Source organism: Populus nigra, chromosome 13 (assembly GCF_951802175.1).
Source record: "Populus nigra chromosome 13, ddPopNigr1.1, whole genome shotgun sequence".
Taxonomy (NCBI): Eukaryota; Viridiplantae; Streptophyta; class Magnoliopsida; order Malpighiales; family Salicaceae; genus Populus; species Populus nigra.
In genome coordinates, this window is record NC_084864.1 from 12,865,832 (window position 1) to 12,888,236 (window position 22,405).

At 32.4% G+C, this 22,405-nt stretch overlaps 3 protein-coding genes across 6 annotated transcripts; all 3 read right to left on the reverse strand.

Annotated features, from left to right (window-relative positions):
• Nucleotides 1-4,524: 4,524 nt before the first annotated feature.
• LOC133671353 (PR5-like receptor kinase) lies at nt 4,525-8,341 on the reverse strand. The gene is made up of 2 exons (XM_062092091.1): nt 6,040-8,341; nt 4,525-5,962 (listed from the first exon to the last, which is right to left on the reverse strand). The coding sequence occupies exon 2, from the start codon at nt 5,937-5,939 to the stop codon at nt 4,815-4,817; it is 1,125 nt and encodes a 374-aa protein (XP_061948075.1). The 5' UTR covers nt 5,940-5,962; nt 6,040-8,341; the 3' UTR covers nt 4,525-4,814.
• A 488-nt stretch (nt 8,342-8,829) lies between these two features.
• On the reverse strand, nt 8,830-10,874 carry LOC133670820 (LEAF RUST 10 DISEASE-RESISTANCE LOCUS RECEPTOR-LIKE PROTEIN KINASE-like 2.7). The gene is made up of 3 exons (XM_062091423.1): nt 10,129-10,874; nt 8,990-9,852; nt 8,830-8,891 (listed from the first exon to the last, which is right to left on the reverse strand). The coding sequence occupies exons 1-3, from the start codon at nt 10,872-10,874 to the stop codon at nt 8,830-8,832; spliced, it is 1,671 nt and encodes a 556-aa protein (XP_061947407.1).
• Nucleotides 10,875-11,370: 496 nt separating this feature from the next.
• Nucleotides 11,371-20,250, reverse strand: LOC133671348 (LEAF RUST 10 DISEASE-RESISTANCE LOCUS RECEPTOR-LIKE PROTEIN KINASE-like 2.1). Of its 4 annotated transcripts, XM_062092085.1 has the most exons (4): nt 15,889-19,433; nt 14,092-14,130; nt 12,859-14,015; nt 11,371-12,436 (listed from the first exon to the last, which is right to left on the reverse strand). In XM_062092085.1, exons 1-4 carry the CDS (start codon nt 16,682-16,684, stop codon nt 12,428-12,430), a joined length of 2,001 nt encoding a protein of 666 aa, XP_061948069.1. In that variant the 5' UTR covers nt 16,685-19,433; the 3' UTR covers nt 11,371-12,427. The 4 variants fall into 4 exon arrangements, with proteins under 4 accessions (XP_061948069.1, XP_061948070.1, XP_061948068.1 ...); XM_062092086.1 differs by lacking the exons at nt 11,371-12,436; nt 15,889-19,433 and adding an exon at nt 19,441-20,245 and having other exon boundaries at nt 12,576-14,015; XM_062092084.1 differs by lacking the exon at nt 11,371-12,436 and having other exon boundaries at nt 12,576-14,015.
• Between the last annotated feature and the right edge of the window lie 2,155 nt (nt 20,251-22,405).

Genomic DNA, 22,405 nt, shown 5'->3' on the forward strand with positions numbered 1-22,405 from the left:
TATTATTTTAATAAACTTGAAAAAAATATTAATAATCTATTTTCCAGCTTATTTTCCATAACATAACCAAATACTGAAAAGTGTTTTCCAACTTATTTTTAATAACACTACCAAACATCAAAAAATAATTTACTTTCTAAAAAAAACTATTTTTTCAGTAAATAAATGGAGCCTACAAGAGATTCAAAGAATGATAGGGTTGTCCAATTGTTCAAATCAAGGTTCAACTAAACTTCCCAAAAAACAATTAAAATATTTGTATTCAATTAAGCCTACATATGTAATATATAATACATAAAAAACTGAAATCAAGAATATTGTAAAGTAAGATTTTATCTATGGTATGAGACCCTTTGCGTTGGTTTAATTTCAGATATGGAGATGGACATAACATATCATCACAAATCAACTTGTGCTTCCAATTCTGTAAGGGTCTTTTTTTTTAAAACCATATTGGACCTATCACAACAGAAATACATCATGGACGGCCCTATTCTCGTTAATTAGATAGAATCATTTGTGTGTGTGTGTGTGTGTGTGTGTGTGTGAGAGAGAGAGAGAGAGAGAGAGAGAGAGAGAGAGAGAGAGAGAGAGAGAGAGAGAGAGAGATTCTTCAACAAGTAAGTTATTTTAAATTGATTTTTATATGTTTTTTATAAAATTATTACAATTATAAATAAATATTTTTATATTTGATTGATATTTAATTTTACAAGTTTTTATTTTTGTTATCAATCTAAATCACAGGTTTAATAGGTAAAACTATAAAATTTAAGTCAATCTAATATATCAGTATTTTAATATTAAAAAAATTATCATCTCAATTTTTTTAAAATTCAAATCATATTTTTTACTAGTCATTTTATTTATTTTTAAACTCGACAAATGAACTAGGTTATATTGAAATAATTTTTATGTAGATTAAGAAAGGTAAAAAGATTTCAATATTAACTTATTAAATCAAATTTAATAATAATTAAAAAAATTACTTTAAATGTTTTTATATAGGTGCCAACAAACTAGTTAATAACTATTACAAGCCCTCCTCCAACTGTCAAACTTGTATTTATAATTAACAACTACTGAGAAAATTGTAGATTAGTTTGAGAAAACCTTTTGGAGTAAAAAAAATCGGTAAAATTGAATTATTTGTTTTAAAGGTATGATCATGTCAGTAAAATGTTGTATATTAAAAAAAGTAGACTGTGATATCCCCACAAACTACAACTTGCAGGGATAGTAAACTAAGAAATAAATGTGGAGAAATTAAATTTAATTAAATTAAATAGAAGATTGAAACCGATTGCGTGACATAGGGTTTCAAAATGGAATTGTGTGTTAGCAAAATGGGCTTGGTTGTTTCTGGGAAAGTTCAGAGGATAAAGAAATGAGTAACAAAAATAAATACATAAAAAATAAATGCATTATTTAAAATATTTAATATTTAATGCTCAGGTGACTTGAATGCAAAGGTATGGGCACATTAATCTCCGCTATGCTTTTATTGGAAGAATAAAGTCTATGGACTGCACATCACTCTCTCGGAACATACAGAACACAGTTGGTCAAGGAGATTTGCAAGGACAAACAAAGATTGCTTATATTCTAGCAAGGCTGGAAAAGTCATTTGGCATGATGGTATAACATGAAATTGAAAGCTGGGTGTAAGATGTGATGGATATAGATAAGCTAATGGGCTCTTCAATGATTAATTTTGAAATGTGGTTTTTTATTATAACTATTGATGAATGTATGGGATAAGAACTTTATTAAGAAAACTGATTTTTATCACACATCTTTTTTCATCAAAACATACTTGAAAATAATTGAAGTTCAGAAGAGAAACAAAGCTTTTCATCAAATTAATTAATTCATGACTGCATTTTCTTTTAAATAGATTGTTATTCATCGAAGTATGCTTTCTATTTTATTTGTTCGAATTCTTTATAATATATAAACTTAGATGTTGTTTTATATGTTGAACAACAATGGACTAAAGTTGTTTGATGTATCTTTAGATAGTATAAAAATTAATTTTTATTATGTTCAAAGTTGTTCTAGTAAAGAAATTTTTGTTCCGCTAAAAGAGGTAGGAGGTAGGACAATTTTTATCATGTCTAAAGGTTGTTCTAGTAAAGAAATTTTTGTCCTGCTAAAAGGGATAAGATAAATTTGTCTAATTTTCTGCACAAATGTTAATTTAGTTGATTCAGGTCAATATAAGAATAAAAATGGTTATAGTATAGCCTTAAAACTCAACTACAGGCCGACCCTAGTTATGAGCCGAGTTGATTATTGATCCAGGTCAATTTAAGGATAAGAAAAGTTATTGTCACAATCTTAAAACTCGACTCAGAGGTCGAACTGGGGTTGGGCCCGGATCATTGGTCGAGTTAACCATTGACCCAGGTCAATGTAAAGATAAAAATTATTATTAATATTATTATTAATAAAATTTTAAGACTCGACTAGAGGATCGACTCGAGACCAGGCCTGGGTTGTGGGTCAGATCATTGATCTCAGAATAAAAATAGTTATTATTATAGTTTTAAAACTCAACTCAAAGCCATGTCTGGATCGTGAGTCAGGACCATTGACCCGAGTTAACGTAAGGATAAAAGTAATTATTATTATTATAGTTTTAAAACTCGACTAGAGAATCGACTCGGGGCCAAGCTCGGGTCACGGGTGAGGTTGACCATTGAACCAGGTCAACATATGGATAAAAGTGGTTATTATCAAAGTTTTAAAACTTAACTTGGGGGTCGACATGAGGCTAGGCTCGAGTCACGAGTCGGGTTAACCATTGATCCAGGTCAATATAATGATAAAAGTGGTTATTATCATAGTTTTTTAACCCGACTCGAGGATCGGCTCAAGACCAGGCCCGGGTCACAAGTCAGGTTGACCATTGATCTGAGTCAGCATAAAGATAAAAATAATAATTATTATAGTTTTAAAACTCAACTCGGGGGTCAAACTATGGCTAGGTTCGGGTCACAGGTCAGGTTGACCATTGACTCAGGTCAATGTAAAGATAAAAATGATTATCATCATAATTTTAAAACCCAATTCAGGAGTCAACCCAAGGTCAAGCTCGGGTCATGGGCCGAGTTGACCATTGACCAGGATCAATATAAGGATAAAAATGGTTATCATCATAGTTTTAAAACCTTACCCAAATGTCGACCCAATGCCAGAATCGGGTCATGCACTAAATTGACCCGAGTCAACATAGAATAAATATAGTTATTATCATAATTTTAAAACTCAACTAAGAGATCGATTAAGGACAAGGTCTAGGCCAAATGTCAGAATGGTCAACTTAGATTGACTCAAAACAATGTAAAAATAAAAATAGTTATTATTATAGTTTTAAATCCTAACTTCAGGGTCGATTTAAAGTAAGGCTCAAGTCACAACTTGGAAGGATCAACCCAAGTTGATTCAAATTTAAAAAAATAAATCAAAGCAATCATTTTGACCAAAATATCAATTAATTTTTTATACATGTTTTATCTTATTCAGCATGATTCACCTTATCTTATCGAGAGATCCATCGGGCATGAACTCATAGATTAAGGCTCTTTCAGTCCTCCCATGACAAAAACCCAAAAGATTAACTGTGTTTATAGGGGAAGTTCTACTAATGCTTGCCACTTCATTATTAAATTCTTCTCCATCAATTTTTAACTTAATGAGGGCTTTTATTGCCATGAGACAACCACCAAGCAACTTCCCTCCGTATACACCATCAAATCCCCCTTGATCTGTTGTTAAATGAGTTGTTCAATTTCTTAATATCTGAAAATGAATACCATTTTGGAATAAGAGAGTGATACTTCACCATGAATGCCTCAATCTTTTCATTGTGCTTTGTATTCTTCCGCTAGAGGATCATCGTTTTGCCACTAAATAATCCTTCTCTTCTAGTAAAACGTACAAAATGATAAAGACTACTAATAACAGCACCACAGGAGCTGACACGGCTTAAAAGAAGAAAACATGAGAACCATGAAATAGTTACCACCACTGGTTATTGAAAAAGGTAGAGGAAGATATAAATTTGATTACTGTACTACCTTTTGTAATGACAAGTCGTCGGTGTCTCTTCAAAAGTCCTGTAGCAGAAATCAAAACATGAAGATATAAATTTGACTAGTTAGATGGCATACTGAATTATATTCTACTACAAGCAGGTTTCTTAACTCTTTCTTTCTCTGTCAAGTACAGGTGAAAAGGAACATCTATTTGTAATGTGCTATTAAAGCCTCCCTTCCTTTTGTTTTCGTCTTCCCTAAAGCCTTGTAAGCAGGGATTGGTTCCTGTTATTTCATCTTCGATAAATGAATTCATTATATGCCTCCTATGTTTGCCGTTCAGGTTCATAGTCGTTATAATGACAATTGAAGTTTGCTATGAAAATTGCAACGAAGCTTTGATGACATTAACTATAAGCAATAATAAAGCTCGGCCTCTTAGTCTTGTCTAAACTTTGAAATTATAAACAATGACAAGCAAGCAGGAACAAATCAATTCTACACTTCCCACATGTTGAACATCAAGTACATACTAGAATTTGTTAACATCATGAACAAAAAAAATGAAGGTGAGAGGATAGTGTCTCTTACCAGCACTGAGAGAGTTTCCTCCCGTGCATGAGCTATATCATAGAAAAATTAATTCAACCAAGAGAAGCACTTAGATGAAGAACAAATATAGGTTTGTTTTTTATTTTTATAAGGCTAAATAAAATTTGCAATTTCCAGTTACAAGTCACTTTCATCTGCAGACAATGTGTTTACCCCGCCCTCCTAGGACGACACGCGAGGCAGTGATGATACAGTGGAAGAGTGATCTTGAGCGGACCTTCTAGGAGAGGAAAGGGAAGGTCTCGGTGGAATTTGCAAAGACTGAAGACTGCCTTCAAACATCTCTACAACCTTTGTCATTGATGGTCTATGTGACGGCATGGTTTGGATGCACCACAAACCCACTAAAATCATCTTTTTAACAATCTCTTTTTCCTCCTCCATTGTACCTTCATGAAATGTTGAAATCTCTCCTGGATCAAGATACATATAAAACCAATCCGGGAAATACAACTCGTTGGTTTCCACCGATCCCATATCAAAATCTTTACTTTGTCCGACCATTTCAAGAACCATCATTCCATAACTATACACATCAGACTTGTAAGTTACTCCTCCAAAATTTCTGCAAAATACTTCAGGCGCTATGTAACCAACAGTTCCTCTGGCACCTATCATCGAAATCTTACTTACTTTGCTCTTGCATAGCTTCGCGAGACCAAAATCTGAGATCTTTGGACAAAAGTCTTCATCAAGAAGAATGTTGTGAGACTTTATGTCAAAATGCACAATCCGAGTGTTACACCCTCTATGCAAGTATTCCAGACCTCTAGCAATACCAACTGCAATTTCATATAATGTTTTCCATTCTAAACGACAGTTTGTATGTGGGGATCCTTTATCAGATATGAAGCTATCTAAAGATCCATTGGGCATGAATTCATAAATCAAAGCTCTTTTATTCCTCTCGTAGCAGAAGCCCAAAAGGTTAACTACATTCACGTGGGAAGTTCTACTGATGCTTGCAACTTCATTCATGAACTCTTCTCCATCACCTTTGGACTCTTTTAGGACTTTTACAGCCACAAGACGACCGTCATCTGGTAACTTTCCTCTGTATACATTACCAAATCCTCCCTGGCCTAGTGTATAGACGAATGAGTTGGTCATTTTCTTGATCTCTGAATACGAATAACGCTTTGGAATAAGAGAATGATAGTCCATCATAAATGTTTTAACCCTACCAACATGCTGCGATTTCTTCAGCCTGAAGGTCATTGCTATGACAGCACCAAAAGAACCTTCTCTTCTAGTGAGATATATTGTAATTATGGAAAAAGTCATCATCACTGCCACAGCTGCTGATGTGCCTGTAATTTAAGATGCATCATCATCGATATCATCATCAAACAAGAATATCAGCTTTCTTATGATTATTTTTACCTACCTAAAGCAATCCATAGTCGCCTACTCCGAGTAGATCCTATAACAGGACATCAAATAATGTTAGGGAGTTGTTCGTGTTAGGACTGTGGTCACGAGATGAACACCACCTCCAACCTACAAGAATCATAGACTAATGTTCTGTGTCCATCTTTTATAAAAGTAACTCATTTTTCTTATATATAGCCTTATTTTTCTCATTAACTGTACTAGATAAAGGATTGTTACGGGTGTGTTTACATTTGTGAAGATTATACTATCCTTGTTACTTTAACATTAAAAATTATGGTATTTTATACATTTCAATTTTATTTTTATTTTTATTTTTATTTTTATTTTTATTTTTATTTTTATTTTTTCATTCTTCTACGTAAAAATTATCAAGGCTTGATTTTTTATTTTTTGCAATTGAAATTTTCTTTTCAGGTGATGATGAGTTTTTATTTAAAAAATCATATTTCTAAAAAAAGTTTTTAATTAGAACAAAAATAAATAAATAAGAAAAGGGGATTTTGGCAAAAAAATACATTTTTTCTTCTTAAATTTAAAATCGTTTGAGTTATTATATTTATTTATTTTAATTGCATTGAGGTTTCATTCAAATAATTATGTTCTTGGTAAAACAAAATATTCTTTTGTCAAAAAGAGAGAGAGAGTGAGAAATGCATTTTTTTCTCTCTCTAATTTAAATTATTTTAATTTTTATAAATATTCATTTTAATTATTATAGAATTAAATAAAAACAGGTTTTGAAAATTAATAAGCTACATGGCAGTCGGGGGCATATGACTATTAATAACTAGAAAAATAAAAATAAATTTTGTAATTAATTATATTGTATTGATAAAATTAAAAACAAATGTGTGATTGTTAATATAGCCCTAATATGAGTTTGTTTATTTAGTTTCTAAAATTAATTGGTGTGATATTTGGTAGGGAAATTAAAATTAATTAAAATAAAATACAATATATTAGGAAAAATATTTAAATTCTTTTTTGCAATTTATATGAATTCTAAAATTATTAAATATTTTGTATTGTACTATTAGTAATGATATTGAAAAAAAACATTTATATAAAATAATTTACAAATTTTCTAATATTTGATAAGTAATTTGAAAGTTTGGTGGTGATGGAGGTGGTGGTGATGGTGGTGGTAAGATAATTGTTGGTGTTTAAAAAAATAATAGTGGTTGAGGGGTGATGTTGTTGGTGAAGTGGGAGTTGAGATTTGAATAATAATAGTGGTATTTTTATTTAAAGGGGTGGTGATTGATGATGGTGGAATATAGTATTGTTAAAGATTTATTTATATATCATATGATAAAAAACAATAATTTTTTATTTAGAGGTTGACTTATCGGTAAGTGACCTTACACATTCAAACTAAAACTACATTGAAGTTTATATTATGAATTACAATATTTTAATGTCAAAATATATTCTTCTCCTCCCATCTCTTCAATTATAATGTAATGAAATTCTTAAAAAATAACTAAGCTCATTTTTTGTATAAAGCATAAAGTATATACTATACTAATTTGATAAATTATGTTTTTTATGGTAAAAATACTAATGCGAAAAACAGAACAAAAAAAAACAACAAACAAAACTCGAGATGTGTATAGAAACTGTTTTTAAGGATATTTTCTTTACACAATGCTATCTCTAAGATTCAATAGGCCTAAAAAATAAGAGATATAGAAATAATAAGATAAAAAATGATCGGAAATACCCAACAAATTTTTTAAAGTGCAATAAAATATTTAGGTTCTTGTATTTTTCATATTCAAAAAGTGCATTGTATATATAAGATTTAGTTGTTAGAAAGAAAATAAATTAGAGAATTAAATAGTTGTAATTATTACAAGAATTTTAAAAATAAAAAAGTTGTTAGAAAAATGTAGTTGTTACATGATTGTTAGAAAATTAAAAAGTGCATGGTAGTTATGAAGACAATAAATTAGATAATTATCTTTAATTATATCCAAAGGCATATAACCAGAAATATTTTTACAAAAGCATCCAAGTTGATATAGTGCATGGACATTTTCTAGGTGAAAATTAATTAAATGGTGAAAAACTATCGCTACAATTCTAACAAAATCATCATTGAGAAAATAAATCAATTGCGAAAATCAAACATAACCCTTAAATAATTACAACAACTTTTAATTATTTTATAATTGTTTGGAGACAAAAAAGTTATATTATGCACATTAGCTAATGAAAGATAATTTGATGGAGTTAAGAAGCATGTAATCGATCAAGGAGGCAACTTCTAGCCATTAAGTTGATAAATAATATCTCTAACAATAAGAGTATTTAGGTTGTGGGTGGGGATATATATATATATATATATATATATATATATATATATATATATATATATATATATATATATAAGACTTCCCCAGGCCCATATGTAGGATATGAAACTACGTTTTTGGCATATTAAACTTCTTACCGTTGTATAATTATGATTAAACAAATTATAATGGCAACAAATTGGTCAACAAATGATAAAAAGAAAATTATAATGACAACGAATTGGTTGACAAATATAAATTTTTTTGTTAATTCCCATGTTACCAAGTCTTTGTGAATTATTTAAAGTCCGTGCTTACTTGTTACACAGGAAGTAATAGGTCAAGGAAGATGTTTTCTTCAGGATCATGGAAATTTGAATAATTCCTAATGGCTGCCCAAAGGAATGGTGATTTGCACCTATGGCTGGGGTGATTGGATGCAATAATATCGCATCCTATTCATGGTTTCCTTGACTGATAAGAGGTCAGTTTTCTATTAAAAAAGATCCTGCTTCAGTATAAGTTGGAGGGGGGCATATCTTGGGTTCTGGGAAAGGCAGAATCCAAGTATAAGTTGTCTATTTTCCTATTTACTCCTGGTGTGACATCAGCAGAAAAAAAATAATAATAGGCAAGAGGACATACTTGAGGATTGATCATTAGTTGGGGATTGAGCGTCAGTTGGAGATTGTTGGCAAGAAAATTGTTGAGGTTGATCCTTGCAATAACAAGTAAATGCTGTAGTAGTCTGGTTGTACCCACACTTACCGCCAGAAGATTGGCATGTATCACAGAAGTTATTAGATGCTTTCCACTTCAAACCAAAACCTTGATTTAGACCTCCCAGCAGCTGTGCTGCAGTTGGAGTACTTAAAATTTGCTGAAAAGCTGATTCACGTACTGGAACTTTAATGCTATCTTTGCACGATGCCAGGTAACTGGTCAAGTTAGAAGCAGAGCTTCCAAGATCCGACAAGTTGGCAAACGCTGTAAAGTAGCCCGTCATCTCAGTGGCGTTTATGTTGCAGGGAAACTGCGGTAAAGCTGTTGAAGTTGGTGCACCTTGAGTGGGGCAACCATAGTAGATTGTTATGTTCTGATCATCGGATGTGTAGTTCAATAGATTGGGTATCCAAGTGGTGTTGAGAATGAGTGTCGGACAGATGTTTTCTGCATAATCTGTTCGAGCAACACTGAGAGTCCGTGTCTGGTTATCGATGCCAAGAACTTTGTAAGTCAATTTCTCGATTGTGATCTCCAGATCTTGGTCACTGCAGTCGAGCTTCAACTCCGGATAGCCACAGTAATCAGGCCTATTGGATCCCCAGAAAGGATAACCAACACCCTTAATATCTCCACAATCAAACGAGTTGCTGCAGTTTACATATCGCTCATCGTCGTTGGCAAAGGCAGATGATGGAGCATGGACAAAGGTTTTTATTAGGAATATGATGAACCAAGACATGGTAGGAAAGAGATGGTGTTGCATTTCCAGAGATGGAGAGAAACTGCACGGAAATTCTGTAGAGGTTGGAGAAAACTAAACCTGATTTGTTTTCATTATGATACCGTACTGAATTCCATTCTTGAACAGCACTGTTGAGAAGTAAAATGTTGACTGAAAATGCAGTATGACTAGGTCCAGAGCAAGAAGCGTCGTGCTGATAGCGGTAGGAGAGTGTATTTTAATCACAAGGAAAGACTATTTCTTTAATTTCATTTTAGCCATAATTATATAGCTATTGATCATTTATTTTTTAAAAACGGAAGTATTAACAACTAACTGTGATGTAGTGGTCTGGTTGTACCCACACTGACCACCGGAAGATTTGCATGTATCACATAATGAATCATTTGCACTCCACTCCAACTCAAAACCTTGACTAATAGCTTCAAGCAACTGTGCTACATTTGGATCGGGTAGATTTGGCATTATAGCTGATAGATGGGCAGGAACTTTAACACTATTGTTGCATGCTGTCGGGTAGCTGATTAAGCTGGGAGCGGACATACTGAGGACAGAGAGGTTGACTGTTGTAAAGTATCCCATCATACCAGTGTCGTTAATGTTGCAAGTAAACTGAGCTGAAAACCCTGCTGGGCTTGGACTAGGGCAACCATAGTACAGTGTTACCTCAGCATGATCTGAAGTGGAACTCAAGAGATTTGGATTCAAAGAGGTGTTGGAAAGGAGAGTAGGGCAAAGATTTTCTGTGTAATCTGTTCTAGAAACATTGAGAGTCCGCGACTGGTTATTGATGCCAAGGAGTTTGTAACTCAATTGCATGATTGTGATCTCCGGATCTTGGTTGCTGCAACCGAGCTCAAACCCAGGATAGCCACAGTAATCAGGCCTATCGGATCCCGATAAAGGATAACCAACACCCTTAATATTTCCGCAATCAAATGACTTCATGCAGCTCAGATATCGCTCATCATCATCCGCAGAGGCAGATGATGGAGCATGGACAAAGATTATTATTAGGAATATGATGAACCAAGAATTGGTAGGAAAGAGATGGCGTTGCATTTCGGAAATGGAGAGAGGTTACAGGGACAATCTGTAGATATTGGAGAAAATTGGACCTGAATGTTTTTTCCTTTTTTCACGCCGTACTGAATTCCACTCATGAATAATAGAATTCCACACGTGAATCCGTTGAAAAGTAAAATACTGAGTGAACATGTAGCATGACCATTTCTAAAGTAAGAAGCTTCAAGCCGAAAGCAGGAAGAGCTGCTCGTGCCTTTGGAGAGAATCAAGGCTCTGCATTTAGCTAAGAATTCTTCTCCTCTTATTTTTTTATTTTCTTCTAAATATATATTTTTTGATTTTTTTATATAGAAATCTAAAAATAGATAACAACAATAATTATTAATTTATTTGTTAAAACAGCTGCTGAATTATTTTTTTAACACACTGTCGCTGGATATTCTGCTGGGTTTAGAACTACTGCTGCTATTTCGTCTGTTACTATTATTTTTGCTGCTGGAAATTTTCTACTGCTACGTTGAAAAACTGTTGCTGTTTAAGCTGCTGCTCCTTCTACATTTACCCTTATATTTATAACGAAATTAATCCTTTAACTATCCTAATCTATCTACTAATCTAACTATCTAATTAAAAACAAAGATTGTGATAAACAAATTTAACACAAATCTTTTTAATAAAGGATTCCGACCTCCACTAGTATTGTAACTAATATCTAACAATTTTCACAAAAAATAATATCAGGGAAGAGGACATACTTGGGGATTGATCATTAGCTGGAGAATCTTGGCAAGAAAATTAATTGTCCAGGTTGATCCTTGCAATAACAAGTGTAGTAGTCTGGTTGTCTCCACACTGACCACTAGAAAGTTATCATGTGCTTCCACTCCAACCCAAAACCTTGATTTAGAGCTCCCTTCATTTGGCTAGCTAGATGTCATACTGAATTATATTCTACTACCAGCAAGCTTCTTGACCCTATTTCTTTTACTGTCAGGTGCAGGAGAAAAGGAACGGTTATCTGTAATGTGCTATTACAGCCTCCCTTCCTTTTGTTTTCGTTTTCCCTAAAACCTTGTAAGCAGGGTTTGGTTCCTGCCATTTCATCTTCGATAAATGAAATCACTCATTCGCGAAAAAAAAAGAAAAGAACAGAACCATAAAGACATGATGATGATTTTTGGCAAAGTTTGATATCATGTTGGGCACAGTAAACCTTGATTAAACACTTGGATCACATCTGCTTCAGTAGTGTTGCTGCCTATACGCGGAGCAGCTGGTTGAAATGCCGGGAAAATAACACTAGTTCTACACATCCCAAGAAGCTGCTTAGATTGGCATTAATGTTACCATGGGAAGATTGGTTGGTTGTTACGCGTTCTGAAAGCTCAAATTGACTTCATCGTGGAACGACTACTTCTGACCCCAATAGGCACAGCAGAAAGATCGTCACAAGCCTTTGAAGACCTCCCCTCTGTGCTCCCTATAAACATACACTGGTATCGGTTCTTCACAAGAATGACTACAGGAAACTTATTGATGAAGAGTAGAAGATTTACGTTGGTATAGTTTCGAACATAGACGATTCCATTTTAATTCAGCTGCTCAAGCAAAATACGAATACGAGTAAGAAATATATTGAACATCTGAGTAACGAAGCATTGATGACATTAACCATTAGTAATAATAAGCTCAACCTCAGAGTCTTATCTAAACTTTGAAATTGCAATGAAGCCTCGATGAAATTAACCATAAGTAATAATAAGCTCAACCTCTGAGTCTTGTCTAAACTTTGAAATTGTAAACAATGACAAGCAAGCAGGAACAGATCAATTCTGCACCTCCCACATATCGAACATGAAGTGCAAACTAGAATTGGTTTACATCATTGAGCGCTGAATTAGTTCAGCCTAGAGCAGCTCTTAGATGAAGAACAAATACCGGTTTTATTAATTTTATCAGGCAACATTAAGTTTTCAGTTTCCGATTACAAGTCACTTTCATCAACAGGCAATTTGTTTACCTCATCTCCCTGCGATGACACGCAAGGCAGTGATGATACAATGGAAGAGTGCTCTTGAGCGGATCTTCTAGGAGAAGAAAAGGAAGGTCTCGGTGGAATTTGCAAAGACTGAAGACTGCCTTCAAACATCTCTACCACCTTTGTCATTGATGGTCTATGTGATGGAATGGTTTGGATGCACCACAAACCCACTAAGATCATCTTTTCAACAATCTCTTCTTCCTCTTCCGTTGTACCTCCATGAAGTGTTGAAATCTTTCCTGGTTCAAGATACATATAAAACCAATTCGGGAAATACATCTCGTTCGTTTCCAACGATCCGATATCAAAGTCTTTCCTTTGTCCGACCATTTCAAGAACCATCATTCCATAACTATACACATCAGACTTGTAAGTTACTCCTCCAAAAGATCTGCAGAATACTTCAGGTGCTATGTAACCAACAGTCCCTCTTGCACCTATCATCGAAATCTTACTTACTTTGCTCTGGCATAGCTTCGCGAGACCAAAATCTGAGATCTTTGGACAAAATTCGTCATCAAGAAGAATGTTGTGAGGTTTTATGTCAAAATGCACAATCCGAGTGTTACAACCTCTATGCAAGTACTCCAGACCTCTAGCAATACCAACTGCAATTTCATATAATTTTTTCCATTCTAAACGACAGTTTGTAAGTGGGGTTCCTTTATCAGATATAAAGCTATCTAAAGATCCATTGGGCATGAATTCATAAATCAAAGCTCTTTTATTCCTCTCGTAGCAGAAACCCAAAAGGGTAACTACATTAACGTGGGAAGTTCTACTGATGCTTGCAACTTCATTCATGAACTCTTCTCCATCACCTTTGGACTCTTTTAGAACTTTTACAGCCACGAGACGACCGTCGTCTAGTAACTTTCCTCTGTATACATAACCAAACCCCCCCTGACCTAGTATATTGACGAATGAGCTGGTCATTTTCTTGATATCTGAATATGAATAACGCTTGGGAGTAAGAGAATGGTAGTCCATCATAAATGTTTCAACACTGTCAGCATGCTGCGAATTCTTCGGCCTGAAGATCTTTGCTATGACGGCACTAAATGAACCTTTTCTTCTAGTGAGACATATTGTAATTATGGAAAACGTTATTATCGCTGCCACAGCTGCTGATATGCCTGTAATTTAAGATGCATCATCATCTATACCATCATCATCAAACGAGAAGATTGGATTTCTTATGATAATATTTACCTACAGCAATATGTAGCTGCCCACGACTCCAAGAAGATTCTGTAACAGGACATCAAATAATGTTAATTATTTGATTTATTTATATGGCATATATATGACACAATATATTCATTTAGAGGTTGAATTATTAATATGTAAATTCAAACTAAAACTACATTAAAGTTGATGATATTACATTTTAATGTCAAAATATACTTCTCACAAATTTAGAGGTTAATACTAGTTCATCCACCCGTGTTTTCACTGCTGTTTAAACACAAATTTTTTAAAACGTTAAAAACAATATATAGATTGTTCAAAACTATTTGGTATTGTCATTAAACTTGATATAATAATTTGAACTTGAAGAAATTCCTATTCAATTTATTTATTAATATTTAGTCAATTTGTCAACATCGTGAGATGAGTTATGGATTTCATTAAATCGAATTAATTTTTATTTTATTATAAGATAGAAAAAATCAAGATTAATTTATCATTATCCTAATACTGAATGATAAAATTTAATAAAAACCCCCCACATTAAATAATAGAATTGGCAAACGAAAAACCAAAAGATATATATATATATATATATATAAAGTGCCAAAAAACTCTAACCCTGACTCTTTTATTAATATTTAGTCAACATGTCAAACTTGTAATCAAAGTTATAAATTCAACTTAATTAATTTATTTTTTTATTTTATTTTATAATAAAAATTATAAAAAATAATTTATCATCAACCTAATAATAAAAAATAAAATTATATAAAAATTTCATTCTAACTATGAAGTTGAAAAAAAAACATAACAAAAAAAATAATTAAAAAAAAAACCCAACCGCACCAGTAAAAATGTCACTTCGATATGGCTTGAGAATTATTTTATATATTCAACAAAAATTTTATCCGATCCAAAGAAACTACTTAATAACTTTTACAAGCCCTCCTCCAAATATCAAACTTGTATTTATAATTAACAACTACTGAGAAAATTGAAGATTAGTTTGAGAAAGTCTTTGGACTAAAAAGTCTGTAAAATTGAATTATTTGTTTTAAAGCAACGGTCATGTAAGTAAAATGTACTGTGATTTCCCACATGCGACCACTTGCAGGGACGATGGAACATCAAATTGGGGTGCTATGACCAATAAAAAAACGCACTTTGAGTATGGACTGGGCTAGTAAACAAAGAAATAGATGTATAGAAATTAAATTAAATTAAATAGAAGGTTGAAATTGATTGCGTGACATTGGGTTTCAGTGATTGAGAGGAACCCTCACTTGACTTTACAAAACGAAAAGGTTATTTTATTGTATCTCTTTATAAAATATTATTTATTTAAAATTTTAATTATATCATTTAAAATTAGATTTATTAAAAATTAAATTTTATAATTTATTTTTTATGAGGTTTATTGAAACTGATTGTGTGACATTGGGTTTCAGACGAAGCCTCACTTGACTTGACTCAAAGATATATTATGTTTATTTTCCCCATTTTTAAACGACCTAATATTCCCGGTAAAATATCAAGGAAATGAAAGGGAATACTTTAAGGATTGCTCCTTGTGACAAATTAAGGGCTACCTTTATTTTCATGTTATAAAGTCTTTGTCAGTTAATCGAAGTCTTCGTTCCCTTGATATACTGGAATTAAATGGTCAAGGAAGGTGTTCTCTTAAGGATCATGGAGCTTTGAACAATTCCTAACAGCTAGCTAGGTTCCTACATCACCTAGCCTGGAGGACATATCTTAGATTTCAGCTATCTCTATCTATCCAATCATGGCATCAAGAAAGAAAAGAGGGCATACTTGTTGATTGACTAGGTGCCTGTGGTGATGATGAGCATTCAAAATCTTGAGGTTGATCCGCACAGTAACAAGTGAATGCTGTAGTGGTCTTGTTGTACCCACACTGACCACCAGAAGATTCACATGTATCACATAATGAATCATTTGCACTCCACTCCAACTCAAAACCTTGATTAATAGCTTCAAGAAACTGTGATACATTTGAACTGACTAGAATTGGCACAATAGCTGACTGATGGGCAGGAAATTTAACACTATTGTTGCATGTTGTCAGGTAGCTGATTAAGCTGGGATCAGTAATACTAAGGACAGAGTAGTTGACTGTTATAAAGTTTCCCACCATAACAGTGTCGTTAATGTTGCAAGTAAACTGAGATGATAACGCTGGTGGGCTTGGACTAGGGCAACCATAGTATAGTGTTACCTCAGCATGATCTGAAGTGGAACTCAAGAGATTTGGATTCAAAGAGGTGTTGGAAAGGAGAGTAGGACAGAGATTTTTTGTGTAATCTGTTCTAGAAACATTGAGAGTCCGCGACTGGCTATTGATGCCAAGGAGCTTGTAACTCAATTGCATGATTGTGATCTCCGGATCTTGGTTGCTGCAACCGAGCTCAAACCCGGGATAGCCACAGTAATCAGGCCTATCGGATCCAGAGAAAGGATAACCAACACCCTTAATATTTCCGCAATCAAATGACTTCATGCAGTTCAGATATCGCTCATCATCATCAGCAAACACAGGTGCTGAACCACAGACCAAGGCTATGGTTAGGAGTAGGATAAGCCAAGACATGGCCTGAAGGAGTAGCGATCGTGTTTTTGCAGAGGGATTGACAGGAAACGTTGTTCAAGTATTGAGTTAAGAGGAAGAAACACATAGGTGGGAGTTATTTAATCGATCAATACAATAGAATTGGTAGTACTTATTTGACCAAAGGGGATTTTGTCAAAGAGAAGCTTCCATTAGAATGGTGAGAGTGGCATCAACGTAAATTCAGGTGGCCGAACAAGAAGGCAGGTCATTTTGTCAGCAAGATAATGTGTATTTTGAATCCTGATAGTCAAATTCTGTGTTCTTGTTAAAATTTTCATGTTTCATGTCTTAAATGTATGGCTTTATACTTATTGTGCTACGGCCAACGTAAACATTGGTCTCTGAATACTAGAAAGGTACATTTGGGATTGCGGTACAAAAAGTTGGTTAAAATTTATTTATTTTTATTTAAAATTAATTTTTCAAATTATTTTAAATATTTTTAAATACAAAAATACTTTAAAAAATAATATTTATTATATTTCCAAACATCCTTACAAAAATTTGTCCTACAAGTATTAATGATGTTGAACTTTTGATAGAATAAATAACCTGTTCTAAGTTTTTTATGTTTAAAATTTTTTTAAATATTTAAAAAAACACTTTAAAAAAATATTTATTATATTTCCAAACATCCTAAAAAAAATTTGTCCTAACAAGTATTAATAATGTTGAAATTTTAATAGAAAAAATAACCTGTTCTAAGTTTTTTATTGTTAAATAACAATATAAATTATAATCTAAAATTTTACTTTGAGATTGAAATGATTTTTTAATATATAATATTAGAATAAGAAAATCGTGTTTACGGAACTCATAAAATACCGAAAAGAGGCTTCGTCAAGAATTTTAAGAGCTGACTATTGAGTTTGGCTTAAATTGGAAGGTGATGTGGCCACTTGACACGAGCGATTTCATAGCTATTTTAGTAGACCCTTATACACCAAATCATTTCATACTTTAATCCTCGCTGGGTCACGCGCTAAAAAGGAAGAAGAGATGCCTATTCCTGTTTTCATGGCAGCTACAAGCCTTTATATGTGTGGATGTCTATATATTATTTTATTATTTTAATTTCATGATATATCTTTAGATTATTTAGTTTTTAAGATCCTAATTGTTGCTCCAAGTATGAATTTATTAAATGAAAATCTATATATAAAAAAAGAGTCATAAACACATCACTACTTTCACATTATAAAAATTAAATATAATTTATTGTAAATAATATGAGTTACTGTAAGTCTGTAACCTTATATTGATATCCTTTGTTCTATTATTTTGGCCGATTAAGTTTATATGGTATGATGACGAATCAAGGAGAAAGAATTTTGTGATGTTACGGTGCCCTATGTTTAAATTCCTAGAGTAAACGTGTGAATTATTTAAAATTAATTTCATAGATGCCACCTACAGTCAAATCAGACGAAAACAGAGGTGGGAATTTGAAGTTTCAGTTGATAGATTATTCCAGGAAAAAGAACAAAGAAGAAAATGACATCTGCAGAAAGACCAAGTCTCTGATTTGGACTCCATTTCTGCATCACCTTGTGAATTTCCTGGTGTTTTCCTACCTTATTTTCCCCATATTTTAATTATCAAATGCTCCCTGTAATTTCTATTATGTTGATTAGATTTGCTAATTCCAATCGAATAATTAATTATTTCTTCGGGGTTTAGGTTGTTTGTCAGATGAGATCCTTCTTAAATCACCATCTCATCTCCCCTGAATATCCATGCAAGCTAAGGTAAAAATATGCCAGAGAGTCTCGGACATTTCTTTTACAAATCCTTCGTTATTGTATGTTTTTGTTTGGTACTTTGCCGGTCCAGCCGTCAAGGAATATGAACAGCTCCAAGACGCAACAATCACATGCATGTTAAAAATGGAAAAATTCATAGTTATAATCTTTGCTCGGCCGTCAATTTTATAATCGCTTACTTGAGGCTTAACCTAAGACCAAGTTAATAGGAGAATTCAGTTTTTTTAAAAAAAGATGTTATTTTTCATTTTTTAAGAAAAAAACCCCAAACAATTTCCTTTCAAGTTAATAGGAGAATTGGCATGAGCACGATCTAGATCTTAAGAAGATCAATATCAAATCGAGGCTTATAAAATTATTTTAATTCAAAAGGGGATATTTTGTAGGGAAAAAAAAGTTAAATTGGTGACAAGTTGTCACTTAATTAACAAACACTCAGGGAAGATATTAAAATATCATGGAAATGAAAACAGAGGGATATAATATTGTTTTTTTAATCAGATTGACTACTAATTATTTTTCTAAGAAAACGAGGACTGAATAAATAATTTAGGCAATTCTTAAAGCAGACAAGTTAAATTCTTAGCTATGATCAATTAGTTGACAAAAATCACATATAATTTTCTCTGTCAGTTCAAAAAATCTGCAGAACATGCCATCAAGATTTCCTACGACTAGTTGTATATACGATAAGACACCATGGGCATCAATTTAACTATGGTGTGACCGTTTCCTAACCAGAAAGCTGTCCCTTATTCCCGTGGTCTAGTTCTGCAGTTTGAGCATCCCTAATAGTCGACTATTCAAGTGGGTTCTCTAAGAGATCATCATCATATTGATGTTTACTTCTGTCCAAGTCTAATTAAAATAAAATTAAAATAACAAAACAGGAACGGAACTAAGGTATGTGAAGCATCAACAAGTGACTGGAGTTGATCATGAACTGATTCGAGGAGAAGTTGAGGTACATACCTGAAGAGGTGGAGCATTCCCAACATGCCTCCCCATCGACCTTCCATCTTACCTCGAATCCTTTTTCCAAGTGTTCTTCCAAAGCTCGCATATCCCAGAATGGTGGCAAATCTGTTGTAGAAACTGGCACTAAGACACTACGATTGCATTCGCCAGGACCAGGTCGATCATTAACCTCATTTGTTTTGCAACTGAAAGGTATTGTACCAGGTATGGTTGGAGGAGCATCCTTGCAACCATAAATTAATGTAAGATTTTTGGAACCCTCAACAGACTCGAAAACCATAGGATTGAACGTGCTGTCCATAAATTGAGGTGGACAGTACATTAATCCAACAAAGGAGTCCTCTCTTGCAATCCTGAGAATTCCAGCATCCTGACTGATATTCATCCAGGCGATATTATTCTCACACCTGAGCTCCAAATTAGGAACGCCACAGGCAGGTGAGCTTTCATGTCCCCGAAATGGAAAATCCGCGGAAAGATCCCCACAGACAAACTTTTTACTACAGGCAGTGAACAGGTCATCGTTGCCTAAGGATGAAGGGACTTGAATGAAGAGCAACAATACAAGAACAAAATCTGAAAGAAAAGAAAAGGCCGAGGAATTCATTCTGGCAAGAGGAAGTAGCATAGGAGGAATGGAATTGTGTGTTAGCAAAATGGGCTTGGTTGTTTCAGGGATAGTTTCGAGCATAAAGAGATGAGTATTGAGGTGCTAATTATCAATTCCAGGTAAATAAATACATCAGAAAGGGATAGATGTGAACGCCATACTTGGATTTAAATGCTTGGTGGACTCAAAGTTTGTAATTTATTTGTTTCTTGGGAAAGGGCTACCACATTAATTTCTTTCTGGGAGGCCTCTATTTGCAAAATGAAGTCTTGTATGCTATGCATCACTGTCTTGGGGACTAAAAGAAGAGAACAGAATCGGTCAAATATATTAAAAGGACACGCAAAAAAAGTCCTCGCGTAGTTTGGAAAATTATATATGTGGTTTATGATAATAACATGAAATCGGGAATATTGTAAAGTAAGATTGTATCTATGGTTTGAGACCCTTTGCGTTGGTTTAATTCTGTAAGGTTTTTTTTTTTTTTGCCAAAACCATATTGTACTTATCACAATAGAAATAGATCATGGACGGGCCCCTGTTCTCATTAATTAGATGGAATCATTTTTTATTTATTTAATTCTTTAACATGTGGGTGATTTTAAATTGATGTTTATAATTTATTTTTTTAATGAGGTTATTAGGTCACAAATCAACAAATATTTTTATATTTGATTAATATTTAATTTTATAAGTATTTTTATTATGATATAAAAACATTTTAAAAAATAAAGTTATTAAATTTAGTAGAGTTCATGATATAAATCACATGTTTGATGAGTAAAATTATAAAGTTTAAGTTGATCTAATATATCAATATTTTAATATTAAAAAAATATTATCTTAATTTTTTTATTTTCAAATCATATTTTTTATTAGTTTTTCGATTTGTTTTTAAACCCATCAAGTATATTATATCATATTAAAATAATTTTTATATAAATTAATTTTAAACTCGAGTTAGATAAAAAAAATTAAGTAAAAAGATTTAAAAATTAACTTATTAATTAAAAAAATTATGTTTTTTTTATTTGATCCAGAAACTAGTTAATTAACAACTACTGAGAAAGTTTGAGAAAACCTTTTGGAGTAAAAAAGTCTGTAAAATTGAATTATTTGTTTTAAAGGTATGGTCATCAGAAAAATGTTGTATTATTTATTTGAATAGTATTTATTTTTCATTTATTTTTTTTGTTTTTCTAATTCATTTCTATTTTTAATTTTATATTTTAATATTTGAATGATTTAAAAAGTTAAATTTCATGATTTATTTTTTAGAGATTATTCTCATATCATAACTCGAGTTACAGATTTGATGGATTAACTTGATTTCTTTTTTTTTCAATTTTAATTTTGTTATTTAACATTAGGTTTATTAAGAATTGAGCTTCATAATTTTTTTTAATTTATTTTTATGAGTTATCATATTCTCATGATCTGAACCGTAGGTTTGATGAGTTAACTCGATTGACTCAAGTTTTTTTTCCCTTTTTTCTAATTGATTTTTTTTTTCTAAATTTCATCCTTCAACGTTAAACTGTTTGAGAATTAAGTTTTATGATTTATTTCAATTTGTTTTTATGAGATTATCCTTGTCTCATAACTCGAATCACGGGTTTGGCGGGTTAACCCAAGTTAACTCGAGTAATTTTTTGTGTTTTTTTAATTGATTTTTTTAAAAAAATTAATCTTTCAATATTGAATTGATTGAGAATTGAGCTTTGTAATTTATTCCAATTTTTTTTTATTGGGTTATGTCGGTCTCATGACCCTGATCATGAGTTTGGCAGGTTAACCTGAGTTAAGTCAAGTAATTTTTTTTGTTTTTTTTTAATTTCATCATTTAACATTGAACTTATTGGAATTGAGTTTCATAATTTGTTTTGATTTGTTTTTTTATGGGGTTATTAGAATCTTATGACCTGACATGAGAATTGATTGATTAATCCGAATCGATCTAATATATTGTCGTTTCAGTATGTTTATAAAAAAAATCTCATCTTAAATATTTATTTTGAATCAAACTATATTTTCATTATTTATTTAAATTATCTTTATACTTATCAAATCGATCGAGTTACATCAAGTTAATTTTTTTATAATTTAACTTTTTCTACTATTAAATATTAATAATACCTTAATAGTTATATTAAAAAAATTGATCCTATCTACCTCATAGGTTGTGCATGGTATGGTTACCCTTTGTGATGATTTAATTTCAGATTTGTTTAATTTGAGAAAACCTTTTGGACTCTAAAAAACCTGTAAACCTGAATTATTTGTTTTAAAGCTATGGTCATGTCAGTAAAATGTACTATATTATAAAATTGGAGTGTGAGATCCCACATG

Excerpts from the sequence above, each read along its gene's own strand:
- LOC133670820 (XM_062091423.1), bottom strand. The coding sequence starts at position 10,874 with ATGCAACGCCATCTCTTTCCTACCAATTCTTGGTTCATCATATTCCTA. Across the intron at positions 9,853-10,128 it reads AACCAGACCACTACATCACA|TTTCTCTCCATCTCTGGAAA; the intron begins GTTAGTTGTTAA and ends ATTTCCGTGCAG. Across the intron at positions 8,892-8,989 it reads AACTAATGATCAATCCTCAA|AACCCAAGATATGCCCCCCT; the intron begins GTATGTCCTCTT and ends TGCCTTTCCCAG.
- LOC133671353 (XM_062092091.1), bottom strand. The coding sequence starts at position 5,939 with ATGATGACTTTTTCCATAATTACAATATATCTCACTAGAAGAGAAGGT.
- LOC133671348 (XM_062092084.1), bottom strand. The coding sequence starts at position 16,684 with ATGTCTTGGCTTATCCTACTCCTAACCATAGCCTTGGTCTGTGGTTCA. Across the intron at positions 14,131-15,888 it reads GGCACCTAGTCAATCAACAA|AATCTTCTTGGAGTCGTGGG; the intron begins GTATGCCCTCTT and ends GTCCTGTTACAG. Across the intron at positions 14,016-14,091 it reads GCAGCTACATATTGCTGTAG|GCATATCAGCAGCTGTGGCA; the intron begins GTAAATATTATC and ends CTTAAATTACAG.